General features: G+C 41.2%; 1 protein-coding gene across 1 annotated transcript in view; it reads right to left on the reverse strand.

Moving 5' to 3' along the window:
- Positions 1–13,003, reverse strand: part of MEOX2 (mesenchyme homeobox 2) — a 55,594-nt gene extending 42,591 nt beyond the window's left edge. The window contains exon 1 of the mRNA XM_065666246.1: positions 12,056–13,003. Within this exon, the coding sequence (XP_065522318.1) occupies positions 12,056–12,566 (511 nt within the window). The 5' untranslated portion in view covers positions 12,567–13,003. The remainder of the gene's footprint in view (positions 1–12,055) is intronic.
- Between the last annotated feature and the right edge of the window lie 510 nt (positions 13,004–13,513).

Genomic DNA, 13,513 nt, shown 5'->3' on the forward strand with positions numbered 1-13,513 from the left:
CCAGTACATCTGTGGTGCATACACTTATGAAGTTAAACCCTCAAGAGGATAAGAAAGAGCACACAAAACATCTTTTCTTTCTTTTTCTTTTTCTTTTTTTCCCTCGCACTCTTTTCTTACACACCATAAATGCATAGGAGAGAAATGACTGACCTACGGCTACTTGAAGTAAGTTCACAGTAAAACAACTGATGGTTTGGGGCCAATGGGACAATGACAGAATATTGCTTCTAGATGTTTCATGCATATACATGGGCCGTATGGAAGACAAAGAAGAGTGTGAATGGGAAAAGGAAGAACACACTTAAGACAGCACTAAGAAAACATTGAAGTAGATTAGAAACAGGATCCAAAACACTGGCTGAAACATTGGGCAACACCTTGAAGGGAAATAAGTTTAACTCTGAGAGGATAAGCTGGAACCAGAAAGATTGTAGGAAGGGAATTTCAAAAGCGTATGACTGAAAGGTAGGATCATTTCATCAGCTTTGGTTTTGGCAGGGTTAAAATAGGAGCCAAGAGAGGGCCAGAGCAGGAAAACAGGATTCAGTTTCTGCTAAGTGGTGTGTAAGTCATTTGCAAAGCAGTCTGAAAACATGTTGGAGAGAGACTGATAGAGCAACTTGCAAACTCATTGCAAAATAAGATCTAAACCATGGTTAGAATTCTGCTCAGAATGAGCAGCAGTCCATGGTCTTGTACTGGTGAAACCAAGGACAAAGTTGTTTTGCCCTTGTAAAAAGGTGCTTTGTGTTTACCCCGTACCTCTTTTGTGAACGTTGGGTTTTTTTATTTTTCTATGTCTGTGCATTCTTTCCCTGGAAGTAAAGGAAATGCTGTCTGCTTTTATAAAGAAACCAACATTAACTGCATAAACCTACCTCTTGGGCTTTACAGAGCGCAGAGATATATGAGACATTAAAGGACATGGTAAGGAAGCTGCAAAGGCTGATTAGTGAGACCTTCTTTTTGTGCTCATTGTGCAACATTGCACACATACCCTGGTTTCAATTCCCAAACTTGCAGAAATACTCTTCCATAGGTATTTAGGGTATATGTATTCCCGCACCAGTAACTTCCAAAGGCCCCATGTAGGTTCATCTGAGCACCTCAGGTAAAAGCAGTACTTCTTCCATCTCTAGCTTGGTGTGGATTTCAGCTATGCCTTTTGTAGTAAAACTCTGCTGATATGTTAACAAGGTCTTTTTAATTAATAGGCCATCAGTAACATATAACCAGACTCCACTGTATGGGTAGCATCAAGCTTTCTACTTATCTACATAATCAAGCTAACCATATGTTTCAAGGTTAACATGGATTCAGCTTTTAGTTTGTGTGTGTGTGTGAGTGTGAGTTAAGACTATCAATTAGCTGTGGAAACATGCTTGAAAAACACAAAGCAAGTCAGAGCCTTCATAAATAATATAATCATGGTATCTATCCATATGTTGTGGAATTACAAACATTTCTTAGTTGCATACCATCAAGCTGAAGGAATCAATGAAAGAATAGCAACTGACATGCCTGTGCTTAACTTTTTCAATATTATGCTCTTAAATTCAAGAGAATTATGTGCAGTAACCTAAGCTTCGAAGGGATTAGAGCATCAGTACACAGACTGGGAAAGCACTGAGTGACTTTTGCAGGACAGAAGAAAACTACTTTCAGAAGATTTTTGAATGGTTGGGTCCTTCTGTAAGTTACATTTCACCAAACATACTTCAAAACCGCTGGACGCATTTAGCTACCATACTTGAAACACACAATCTCCATCAAAAAAAATAGTGTTTGTCTGGGTGTCATGTCTGGCAAAGACCTCCCTGTACATTTACAAATGTAAAAATATTAAATCTGATATTTCTCATGCCAGTGGACTGCAAACTTGATTTGGTGCCTTCTCTGCGTATCTAAATTTCAGTCTGAAACCACTGAAATAAGGATCGCTTTACAGGGTTTGAATATTGTTAGACCCTCATATTAAAGGAATAAAGATGCTTGCTTGTGAAGTTGTAGCAATGTATTAAAATGTAAAATGTAAAAGGCTCAGAATGAGTGGAGAAAAAAATTAAAATGCAAAGCTAAATCAAATCTAGAGGAAAGTCTGACAGCATATTTCTGCATAATGAAAACCAATCCAAAATATTTTTGCCCTTGCCTCCAGCTTTCTTTGGTGTATATTTGCATAATTAAAAAAAAATAAGTTGTTCTATTTGTTACTTTTAATGATATCATTTCATAAAAACAAATAATGCAGACATAATAGTAATTCTTTTTATTAGCCCAATAATATAATGTCTTAGAAGATCATGTGATGTGGTGATAATACAAGAAAAGATAATGCTGCAGTTTTCAGACACCTTATGGACAATTGCTAATGAAGCCTTCTATTTATACCTGAAACTGCTTCACTGATCTGTAACTGTTCCGTCTTGCACTGCTTAACCAACCAACATTACCTAACAGTACTGTTGTATTTATCGGATCACTGTGGTTCTTAAGTTATTGTCGGTTAACATCTAAATGGAAATCCAATTAAAGTAAAGGATACTGGGGTTTGGGGTTGGTTTTGTTGGGGGTTTTTTCAATAAAGAAAGTGCTCATTCTGCAGTGATAAATGGAAATTAAAGGATACACAGGCATACACTCCTTCAGAAATGGTCTTCTATAGAAAAAAAGAAAAAAAGGGAGGGAGGGAGGGAGAGGGAGCTGGGAGTGAGACCATTAGTGTGTATTGTTCTAATGTCCTCAGGAACGCAAAGACTTAACACACAGCTGCAGCTTGAGGTCATTTTGGTACTCCCAAAACAAGAATATAGAAAGAAAAAAAAAAAAGAAAAGAAAAGAAAAGAAAGAGCAAGAGCTAAATACTACTATATCACTTCTGAGTCAATCAAATCAGTAATTCCAAAGTGCAAAGGACTTTCAATGTTTTCAAGTTCTCCCTAAGCCCTGTGTAAGGCAAGTAGTACTTGTGGACTTTCACTAGGTTTAAAGCCTATTTCAGAAAGTATTAATTCAAAAGCAGTGAACACACCTTAGCCCCCATTAGACTGCTGTCTTCTGGCAGAAAATTCTCTTTGGCATTCTAAGCACAAGGCTCTATGTGGCATCTTCGAGTAGCCAACACCGCCATACCTGCCTGGGCTTCTGTTCACACTGTTTTTACTAGCTCATTGTACTAAAACCCTGCAAAATGTGCTGATGTATAGTTTAGTAACTCATTATTTCAGTTCTTTCACTAAACCAACTGATAATTTTCATCAATTTAGGAGACATCTAGTCACAAGAATGTTCTTACCATTCTTTTTACAGCACGTTTTAACAAGTAGGTTTTTCATACCCACATATCCTATGAAGATGGGGCCTACAGTGTTCTGGTATTCTGCACCAGCTGGAAGAAAATTAAAGGCTTGAAAAACTAGGAAGATCCATGTGCCTGAGAAGCCTTACCCTGTAAAAACACCCCCTTCTAAAGAAGCCCCCATGCACACTCAGGGTACACTGAATACTTCTAGACTATGCCATTTTCGGTTTGGCAGGTAGAAGACACCACTGTTCATTCAACTCTCTTCAGAGCTATATTGTTAGTCCACATATGTCCAACAGATTTTTTAGTATCTATTTTTAGAAGGACCAAAGTGGGAAACAGTTTTTTCCGCTTGGTAAATTAAAGTGACTAATGCCGTCAGTTTACCAAAACGTGTGCTTGTATCAAAGTAGTATGACTACTTCTGCTATGAAGACCTGGCACCACTCAGTAGTTAGTTTCAGCACACAGAAGATTCCAGCCATCTCCTAACATGCAAAATTAAATGTATACTGGCATTACCATAGGACCACAATCTTAAGAATTAAACTCACAATGGTGACAGAGGCTACTGAAGTGCTTCTAATGCAGTTTGTGTTAGGCAGCATTCAATCAAGCTCACTTGCTAAAAATAAAAGATAGCTGTTAGAGATCTGAGAGAATGCAGAAGGAAGGATTTTTAAAAGCCTGAAATAATCTGTTTTAGTTTTAGTTTTTCATATCCTATTTGATATAAAATAATGTTCAATCAACCAATTTTTCCTCTAGTCCAAGAAGGAGCGTCATAAAAAAAAAAAAAGAGAGAGAAAAAAGATTGCTTGGCTTCCGGTTAGAGTTTCATGATCCACGGGATTTTATTGGTTTAGTAAAACTATGCTGTTCCATCATAAAGGAAAGATTTGACTCATTCCTTTGAGACTTGTTTCTTCTGCTGCTTGGTCAATTATTTTGTTTCATTTGTTGAAAAGAAAGATAAAAGGAAACATAGGTTCAAGTACAAAATAACTTTTCTTTTAAATGGCCATTAAGGTTTCATGTATGTTTTCTTCTGTTCATGTACTTTAAGGGACCCTTTTCCCAGTACTGCAGGGTTTATTCAGCACAGGTAATTTTTAGTACAAAGTTCAGACTGCTTTTCTCTTTGCATGCAGCGAGAAGCACCAGTGATTTCAGACCATGTAATATTTAACGATTATATTCATCATTAAGCAACAAAATGTTCAGTAGCTAATTTCAAAATGTGACGTCTGTTTTTTTTCTTTTGATGTATAATCACATGCCTATTTAATAATATGCACAACTTCCATTCAAGTAACCTACCCCCAAAACTATTTGGAAAATTCACAATTCCATATTGAAAATAAACTCATGTTCTGAATAGGACATGAATTATGTTACCGTCTGTATGAGGTATGTTGCAGTCTTCTGTAGGTCCAAGATCTCGAAATGAAGCACAGCCTCCCTAATCTACAATGAATGTTACATCTTTAATATCATTGATGTTAACAAGTAAAATTTTGACAGCCAAAATTGTCTATCTATAATGTTTAGTAGAAGACTGCAGAAGCAACTTTTGATGTATGACATTGAGCTGTCTACTAGCACATCCCATTATAGTAATATTTTTTTTGTCCATTTTGCATCACCGAGTGAATACTAGGGATACAATGATGCAACTCTGCACTATTACAACTATATATATATATATATAAAATTAGCAGAGATTGAATAACATCAGTATGATTTAATTTTTTGTCTATTAAAAGATGTTAAATGCACACAGTTTCGGTAAACTTATCAAAGAACACAGATTTTGTAATATATGTTAATAAACTAAAAGGAGAACAATCACTAGAAAAAGAAGACCAATGGCAGCAGTGGCTTTTTAAACAAGTGTTTCTTTGCTTTTTTTGCTTTTGGAAGCGTATCACAAAAAAGCATAAGCCCAAAACAGCTCACTGATCTATCTCCTTCTCCCAAGCTAAGCTACATTCATAGTAAGAGCACACATCTTAAAATCTGGTACTATCAAAAATCAGTGGGAGTTTTGTCTTCAGTATCTTCCAGGTGAAAACTTCCCACAGCATGTATGCTTAAAAGTAATTTATTTTAACGTTGGGTTTTTTTAGTGATTCCAATACCTAAAATACATCCAAGACTAGAGTATGTGCATCCAACACAATTACACCGGGCTACTTTTTTGTTCAAACTTTCATTAAATACAATAGAAAAGCAGACATCTGGTCAGAAAAGACCTCAGACACACACCCCAGAAGTCAAATGACTTCTTGCTGTGCACACCTATGCAGCCACACAAGCTCATGCTGGTGAAGGTGACGCGGTTGCGCTGCTGAGTAGCGGGAAGAAGGCTTTGCCTGCAGTGTGGCTGTGGACCATCTCACTCCTACCCTGCCACCAGCAGTAGTTGAGAAATGGTGATGCAGATCTGTAAGTCTTTAAAGCCTACTAAAAAAAGCTCACACGCACACACACACACACGCACACACACGCACACACAGCTTTTCATTTAATAAAAGCTTTCAGTACTTTACAAATGGAAGGAAGGCACTGGTATTGCCATTGTATAGGTTGGGGAAACAGACATAAAAGGGCAGGGCACAGGCTCGAGACAGATCGTGAGGCAAGATTCGGTGCCCAGCTGTGCACTGATGTAATGAAGTAGCCCCAAGCACTGTTTATCAAACTTCCCTAACACCACACCACTTTAGTTAGAAATCTTATTAGTGACATATGCAAGTATTTATATTTAAAAAATATGACTTTCCTTTCGTGTCCTTTCAAGTTGCATTCTTAACTGTATTGGAACAAGAACACGGGATAAAATAGCGAAAATAAGGATTGAACCCAACCCCATCGTAACTACATTTTACTGATGGATTTAAACTTTGCTCCTTCTAGCAGATGAAACCAGATTTACTCCACTTCCTTTCCAGAAACTAGCAAAACTGCTTGGTAGAGTACGGTTTGCTGCTGAAAGAACTGTACTACAGCGACCATGCATACTGCTGTGTAATATTGTATTTGCTGAAAGCAATAATCCAGTGAGCAATATCAGGTTGTTAGCAGACAGCAGCAAACATAATGTTGGCACCTTCTCTTGAATTTCAAGACACAGAGTTCTATTCTCCTCCTGAGGACTTCAGAGATGCAGCATATTGTGTCATCGCATAACTAAAGAATGAGTATTTTGAAACAGCAAACTATATGCAGATTAACAGGCTCAATTTAAAAACACTTATAATTAGCATGTCCAAAAAGGGCAACAAGTATGATTAAAAAAAAAAAAAAAAGAATTTGAAACCTGATTACTTACTGTGCAAAATAATAGAGAAGTTATGCTAGGCAAGTTAGGACAAATTTTATCCTAGGATTTTAAAATCAGTGAAATTAAAATTCAAATTGTATGTATAATGCTGAATTAGCAATAATCAATCAATCAGGCAATCCCAATATTTTATCAACATCTGCAAGAATTATAAAGCATTTTTCTTTCCCTACCATGCAACAGCATTTTAGAAATCCTGAAAAGTTACTACAATGATGATATTTTTGAAATGTTTTAGTGACATTTCCTCCAGATACTGCAAGAAAATTTGGCTCTATAATCTCCATGTGTCCATATCTCTTTCTGCATTTGGTTTTAGTACCACACTTCCTACTCATCCAGACCCGTCAGTGACTTTTCTTTGAAGACTGGGATCCTTGATAGGGCTTAATATCAAATAATAAAAGAATAACATGCAATTACATTTCTGTGCCAAAGAGTTAAAACAGAGTAACAGAATTGAGCTCCAACAGCTTAAAAAACCTTGAGCACTTCGACAGTTCAACTAGAATCAGTAGACACCCCCTGAAAAACATTTGTGCTCCAGCAAATGTCTGGATTGCGACCTCCATGTTTCTAAGAGAGAGGACTGGGGGGGGAAGAAGTGTAAATCCTACTGAATGATATATATAAACAGAGAGAAATACATAATTAGAGGCCATACTTATTTCTGTGCACACAAAATTATTCTTTGGCTATGGGCAAAGAATTCTAAGAATGTATCTGTAAAGCACTGTTTAAAAATTTTACAGTCCTAGAAAAGTTCCTGATTTTATTTCCTGACAGCAAAAGTGAACATAGTGCAAATTTTTATCCATTAAACAATCCAGCAAATCGCCCATGAGGTAGCTCAACATTTGTTAAACAATCAGCCTTAAAAGTTTCCTCCTAAACTATGATTATTATTCATTGGATTTTGAACTTGTTTCACTTATGAAATCTACTGAGGTGTTTTTTGTTGTTGTTTTCTTTTACTGGTAAGTGACGCTTTGATTCTGGATACCAAACAAATTAACTCTTCCCAGAAAAACTCTGCTTTATTATGTATTTTCTCTTGCTTCCGTTTACAACCACGCTGAAAAGCACAGACATATTGATGAATCAGCTACACAGTTCTTTCTGACTACAAGTGTGCAGCTCATTTTTCTTACTGATGTGTTTCAGAAGCCAATCAGAAGTCCTCAAAACCCATGATTTCTCAGTGTTTATAATCATTTATCAAAATGACCTGGTTTTTAGAGACCATTTCAAACAAGCATGCATGATTTATGTTATTTAGATGTGTTTAAAATAAATTCCCTGGAGATGTAACTTTTTACTGCTTGCATTTTGAGAATAGACAGGTTATAAAAGATGTTAAAACACTGGAAAAAAAGAGAGCTGTTTTCTTTTTGTGTGATTTGTCAATGAACAAAACCCAGCAAAACAGCTATTGAAACACTGGATGCCTGAAATGTTTTTGTAGGTTTAACAGCAGTGTTTCTGTATGATACCATTGTAAATGTAGTCAAAACTATGAATAGATGTTACTACCTGCTAGCCTTGCCTTAGAAATCTGTGTCACATAAAAACATTTTCCCCATGTCCAAAAAAAAAAAAAAAAATTAAATTAAAAAAATAAATAAAGGCTTCTTAGGCCTGGGGGCATGTGTTTAATTCCATTAGGCTTTAACTGGAATCAAATTTAATTATAACATACTTTTTGCTATCACAATTAAATGTTTTAATAGCTGAAGTGCTTAGAAGAACTCCTTCAGTGGTACTCAGCCTCCCCTGGTCTCTTCAGCATAGTACAGATATTCTTTTCACCATAGCATTTTAGGCTTCCTTAACACTACCAGATTCACTTTCTCTTCGTATTTCTCAGTAAACCAAGATTATACTTTCTATACAGGCATTAATCTGCTTTTGTCCTGACTGAAGTTTAGAGGAATTTTGGACCTGAGTAACCCAACTTAGGCAATCGCAGTAGTAACTGTGCATTTGATGAATTCTGCATCGTCTGAGAATCAAAACCTACTCTGTAAGAAAACAGAAATAAAATGGCCTCATAAAAACACAGGCGAGTAATGAAAAGGGGAGGCATTAGAAAAATCCAAAATATTCCGTATAGAACAACTGGTACCACAACGCAACAAAGCACTCCAATATTGTTTTTCATACACTCAGCATGGTTTTCATCCACACCTCATTAGCACACAGATAATTCTGACCATTAGTGCACTTTAAAATAAGTAATTTTATTTGTAACCTCTCCTCAAATTTAGCATCGTCTTTTTATTCCTACATCCTTGACATACGCCGAGCTGAGTTACAAAGGCAAGGATGCAGATGCCATTATTCACCGCAAAATGTTAACATCTAAGGATTTGTGCGCATCACTTCTCAACTCACAGCCTAGTTTGCTGACCCGCTTCTGGGCCTACGCAGGTTGAAAAGAATGTTCTGAAGATAACGGGAGAGCAACTACAGAACCTGGAGTCACTGACAGCTGTATCATGCAGGGGTCGATGACAAAGTAAGCAGCATTTCCCAGTTCTTTACAACAAGAACAGCTGACAATTTCACCCTGTTCTGTAGCAGCTTATTCAGTATCTTCAAAGAGAACTTCCCAAACTCCTTAAAACCTGGGTTAGGGCAAAAGAAAGTTGTCAGTCAGGCAGTTTAGAAAATTACCATAAAGGCACATTTCACCTTGCTTTCTCAATCCTGAAACAGAAGTATAACTGAGCATAGCGCAAAATATTTCTATCGTCCCATTCCCCTGCAGAATGTTAATTCCAAGGAAAAAAAGAGCAAGCACGGGGACAAGCACATGGTCCACCATCCAAACTTTTGCTTGCTCTCTGAATTTTTCTTGATAATTTACAAAAATTACACTCCTGCCATGAGAACAAGTAAGTAAAACAGGGTATCTCTGCTGGTGAGTTTTCAGAGTATCTATAAGGCTAAGCAACAGTTACTAATTTGGGAGACAAATGATACAAGGCATGTTCATGTTTTACTCCCTTTAAACTATCTATAAACTCAGCTTTAATAATCAAAGCTCCTGATCTTAAACACTGAGAAATAAAAGCAGAGTGGTGTGGGAAAGGGACAGCATAAGGTTAATTCAGCTCCAAAATGCGGAACAGATTCAGAAAACACTGAACAATCTGTGGCTTTAAGTGATATGCTTAAGAAGAGGAAATATATCTGTAAATAGGCAAGAGCATTAATAATTCTCTCAGAATGCTGGCACTGAAACTTAAACAGTCTCTCTTCACTTCTTAGTTATTATTAGGATTTTATACAAATGCCTATTGAAGTAGTTCCAAGTGTGATGAATAAGTCTCCAAAAAGTAGGGAAGGCATAGATAAAATTCTTTTAAGTACAGTTAGTTGTTTAAAAAACACAGATTAATGAAAAATAAAGGGGATTATTTTTTAATCAAATAAAATGCAATTATGGACAAATACAGAAATGCAGCAACTTAAAAGTAGTTATTGCTGTCATACATTTGAAGAGCATTAAATATCAAGGACCAGAGGTCAGGATTAGTAAAGGGGTTGGGTCAGTCCAAAATGTTCAGCCCAAAACTCGAGCCTTTCCTGAATAAAACCCAAAGATACAACAGCTACTCAGATGTTGTTAAAAGACTCTTATTTTCTAGTTTGAGAGATTCATAATTGTACGAACAGCCATAATGCTTTTTTTCTTAAGGGAAGGGAGGAGGAAATAGTTACCTGCCTTGATCTTCAAAAACTCTTAGAAAGTGAGGTTTGGAGTACTATGCAAGATAAGTGCAACCATGGCTAAAGGCTTCAGCCCTGGTCCACTAAATCCAGTGGAAGGCTCCAGTCACTCCAGGGGGAGTTGGAACATTCCCCACTAGTGTTTCTTTAGTTTGCATTGCAAGTGAAATAACCAGAAAGTGACACAGATACTTCCCTGACAGTGAAAGGGACCGATTTCCTTTTTTCCTTCAGCTTTAAATAGACTGACGAACACAATAAATCCCAACACCGACAGTCATCCAGTTTTTTTCCCAGTAATAACTAGGAAATTTTAGTATTGCTCATACATCTCACGAAATCAGAGACTTCCTTCTATCTCATAAAATGTAGTGAAGATGCAACAATAGATTTTGCCATCAGTGTTTTAACTTAATACGGCTTTTAATCCTGGGACAGTTTTCAGCCTGTACACAAGTTGCGTGAGATGAAGTTCAGTTAACCCCATTCTGAATTACTCAGTATTTGTTAATTTAACAGACAATTAAGAAAATTATGGTATCTTTGAAAGTTATTTTTCAAAATAGCTTCTGTTGCTTACCACTTTACCAAGCTCAACATTTACAGTGAAAGAGGTCACGGTATCAGTTGTGAACTTCATACATATCTGGAAAAGCCTTTCACTTTCTCTTCCTCGATAACAAACAATTCGCTACGCCTGCTCTTGAGTTTTCAAGCTGTTGAGCCCTCTCTTTTTCAAGTGCCTCCTGCCTGTCTCAGTATATTTTTGGTGACTCCTCAGCTCATGCGTGCCCTGACAGAAGTGCCATCAGTAGCGCTGCCTTCGCCGAGTGCCTTTTGTCAGAGTGGGACTTTGACAGGCTTTGCTGTTTTAAAAACGAAGATTATGTCAAGTCTTTCTGCATGCTCAGTGATGCCGAATCATCGCCCTGGAATGACTGTGGGTCTACGGTTTTTGTGCTCGCCTTTTAAGTAAGAATTGCAGTGATTTTAGGAGTCAGACAGTTCCTTCCCTCCGCCCCCGCCACCAGCAAGCTGAAGTGAAGCAGCTTACTCAGCCTCCCATTCAGCAGTTTGCTTTCCAGCCCTGTAATGTTGCCCCTTCCATGCGTTCTGGGATTCTCTGCAGCGCACGCAGACCTTGAGGGGCAGCGAGGCTCCGGCACCTCTCCAAGCCCCACGTCCAAGGCCAATCTCTGGTGCTGGGCATTGCCTGGGAGCAGCACTCGGCTCCGCGGCGAGGGACGGGCGAGAAAGAGCGCGCTATATCCCGAATTTTGAAGCAGCGGTGGCGTGTCGGGCAGGGGGGAAGAGGGTCGCGGGACCAGATGCTAAAATCCTCGCCAGAGCAAAACCTCAGCTGCTGGAAACTCACCCCGCACACACACCACCACCTTGATTTCATGCTCTATCACGTGCTGGATTTTTCCGTCTTATTCCCCTTTTCCTCCACCGTAACCCTACTAAAGCTGGCTTTAGTGATGGAGATCCCGGGAGCGTGTTTGAGCCACCCGGCAGCCGGGTGTCAGCAGGCGGCGAAAGCACCCCGGCGGCCGCTGGCGGGCTAGGGCCAGCCGAGCCGGGCCGCGGTGGGGGACCGGATCCCGGCAGCGCAGCTCCCCCCGGCACCCTCCTCCCTCCCCGCAGGGTAAAGCATGATCCGTTACCTGAACTGTCGCTTTTCCTTTTGCCGGACCTCTTCTCTGTTTCCACCGGGGACAGAGCCTGCCTGCCATAGTCCCCCGGCGCACACGCGGCCCCCGTGGGGGTGTTAGTGCCCAGGCTGGAAGAGTTTGAACACAGGACGGGGGGGCTGCTGCCCAGCTCCGGGGGTCCTCCTGAGTCGGGCTGAAGACAGAGGCTGTGCCTGGCCGCCGCGGGAGGAGACGACATCTGAGGAATGTGCCAGTTCGTCTGCAAAGCCTGGTGCTGCTGTTGCTGGTGGTGGTGATGGTGGTGGTGGTGATGGTGGTGGTGCCCCCTATGATGCTGGCTGGCAAACATGCCCTCCTCATTGGGGTATCCCGCTATTATGCAAGAGGAAGAAGAAGAAGACAGATCAGGGTAGGACATGTGGTCAGATCTTCCATGCAGGGCAAGAGAAGACTGGGAGAAAGGATGCAAGCTCTGCGCAGTGGCATGGGGGCTGCGCAGGCAGCCAAAGAGTGTGTGATCCATGGCATGCAAGTCTCAGGTTCCACGCAGGAGAATTTAGGAAAGATCCAACTTCACCACCCTTTGTCAACTTTCACTGTAAACAGATCAGGGTTAGGTTTGGTTTTTTTTTTCCAAAACGGCAACGACAGACTTTGCAGCAGGCAGCTGAGCTCAGATAATCCAGGTCTTTAGCCCTAGTGGCCAGTCTCCGCTGCATAAACACTCGGACCTAGATGAGCCTTTCTCAGAGCTGCTCAGATGTCAAGAAGTGGGAGAGGTTGAAGCCAATAGAAGGTGGTCCCAGAGAACTGCTTGACGGGGGAAACAGCTCCGAGAGGTTATAAATACAGTAGTGTGTAATGTGAGCTGGGGGCTGGCTCAGCAACACAGCACTGACCACATGCAAACTCCCTCCAAAACGCCAGCGCCGTCCCCGCGCCGAGCCGCTCCGTCAGCGGGCGGCAGCGCTGCTCGCCTGCGCCCCGGGCGCCGCGGCACCGGGGGGGGGGGGGGGTGAGGGGGGTGGGGAAGGGGGAATCTGAAGCGGGGGGGGGCGGCTCCGTGGGGGCGCAGCCCGGCTCTCCCTGCCCGCGGGCAGGCCACGGGAAGCACGCCTCCCGCCGCGTAACCCGGCGGGGCTGCCCCAGGCCACCGCCCACCTTCTCTTCCCTCCCCGCCGCGGACCTGCGGAGGAGGGAAGAGACGGAGGGCTGGTGGCGGCGGTGCCCCCCCTGCAAGTCGCGCGGCGCCCGCGGGGCCATCACCGCCCCGTCGGGGCTGGCTGGGACGCCCGGAGTGCCACCACCCCCAGGGAAGCGGGGGCAGGGGAGCGCAATAATGACGTGAAGCGACACCCGCGGGGTGTCCTCCGGGGCGGCGGGCGGGGGTGCGGGGACCACCGCGGCCGCTCTGTCCATGCCGGAGGCTGGAGGGCGCTGGCAGCGCCTCACCTGCGCGTCCAGGTGGGA

This window comes from Lathamus discolor, chromosome 2, assembly GCF_037157495.1.
Source record: "Lathamus discolor isolate bLatDis1 chromosome 2, bLatDis1.hap1, whole genome shotgun sequence".
Lineage (NCBI taxonomy): Eukaryota > Metazoa > Chordata > Aves > Psittaciformes > Psittacidae > Lathamus > Lathamus discolor.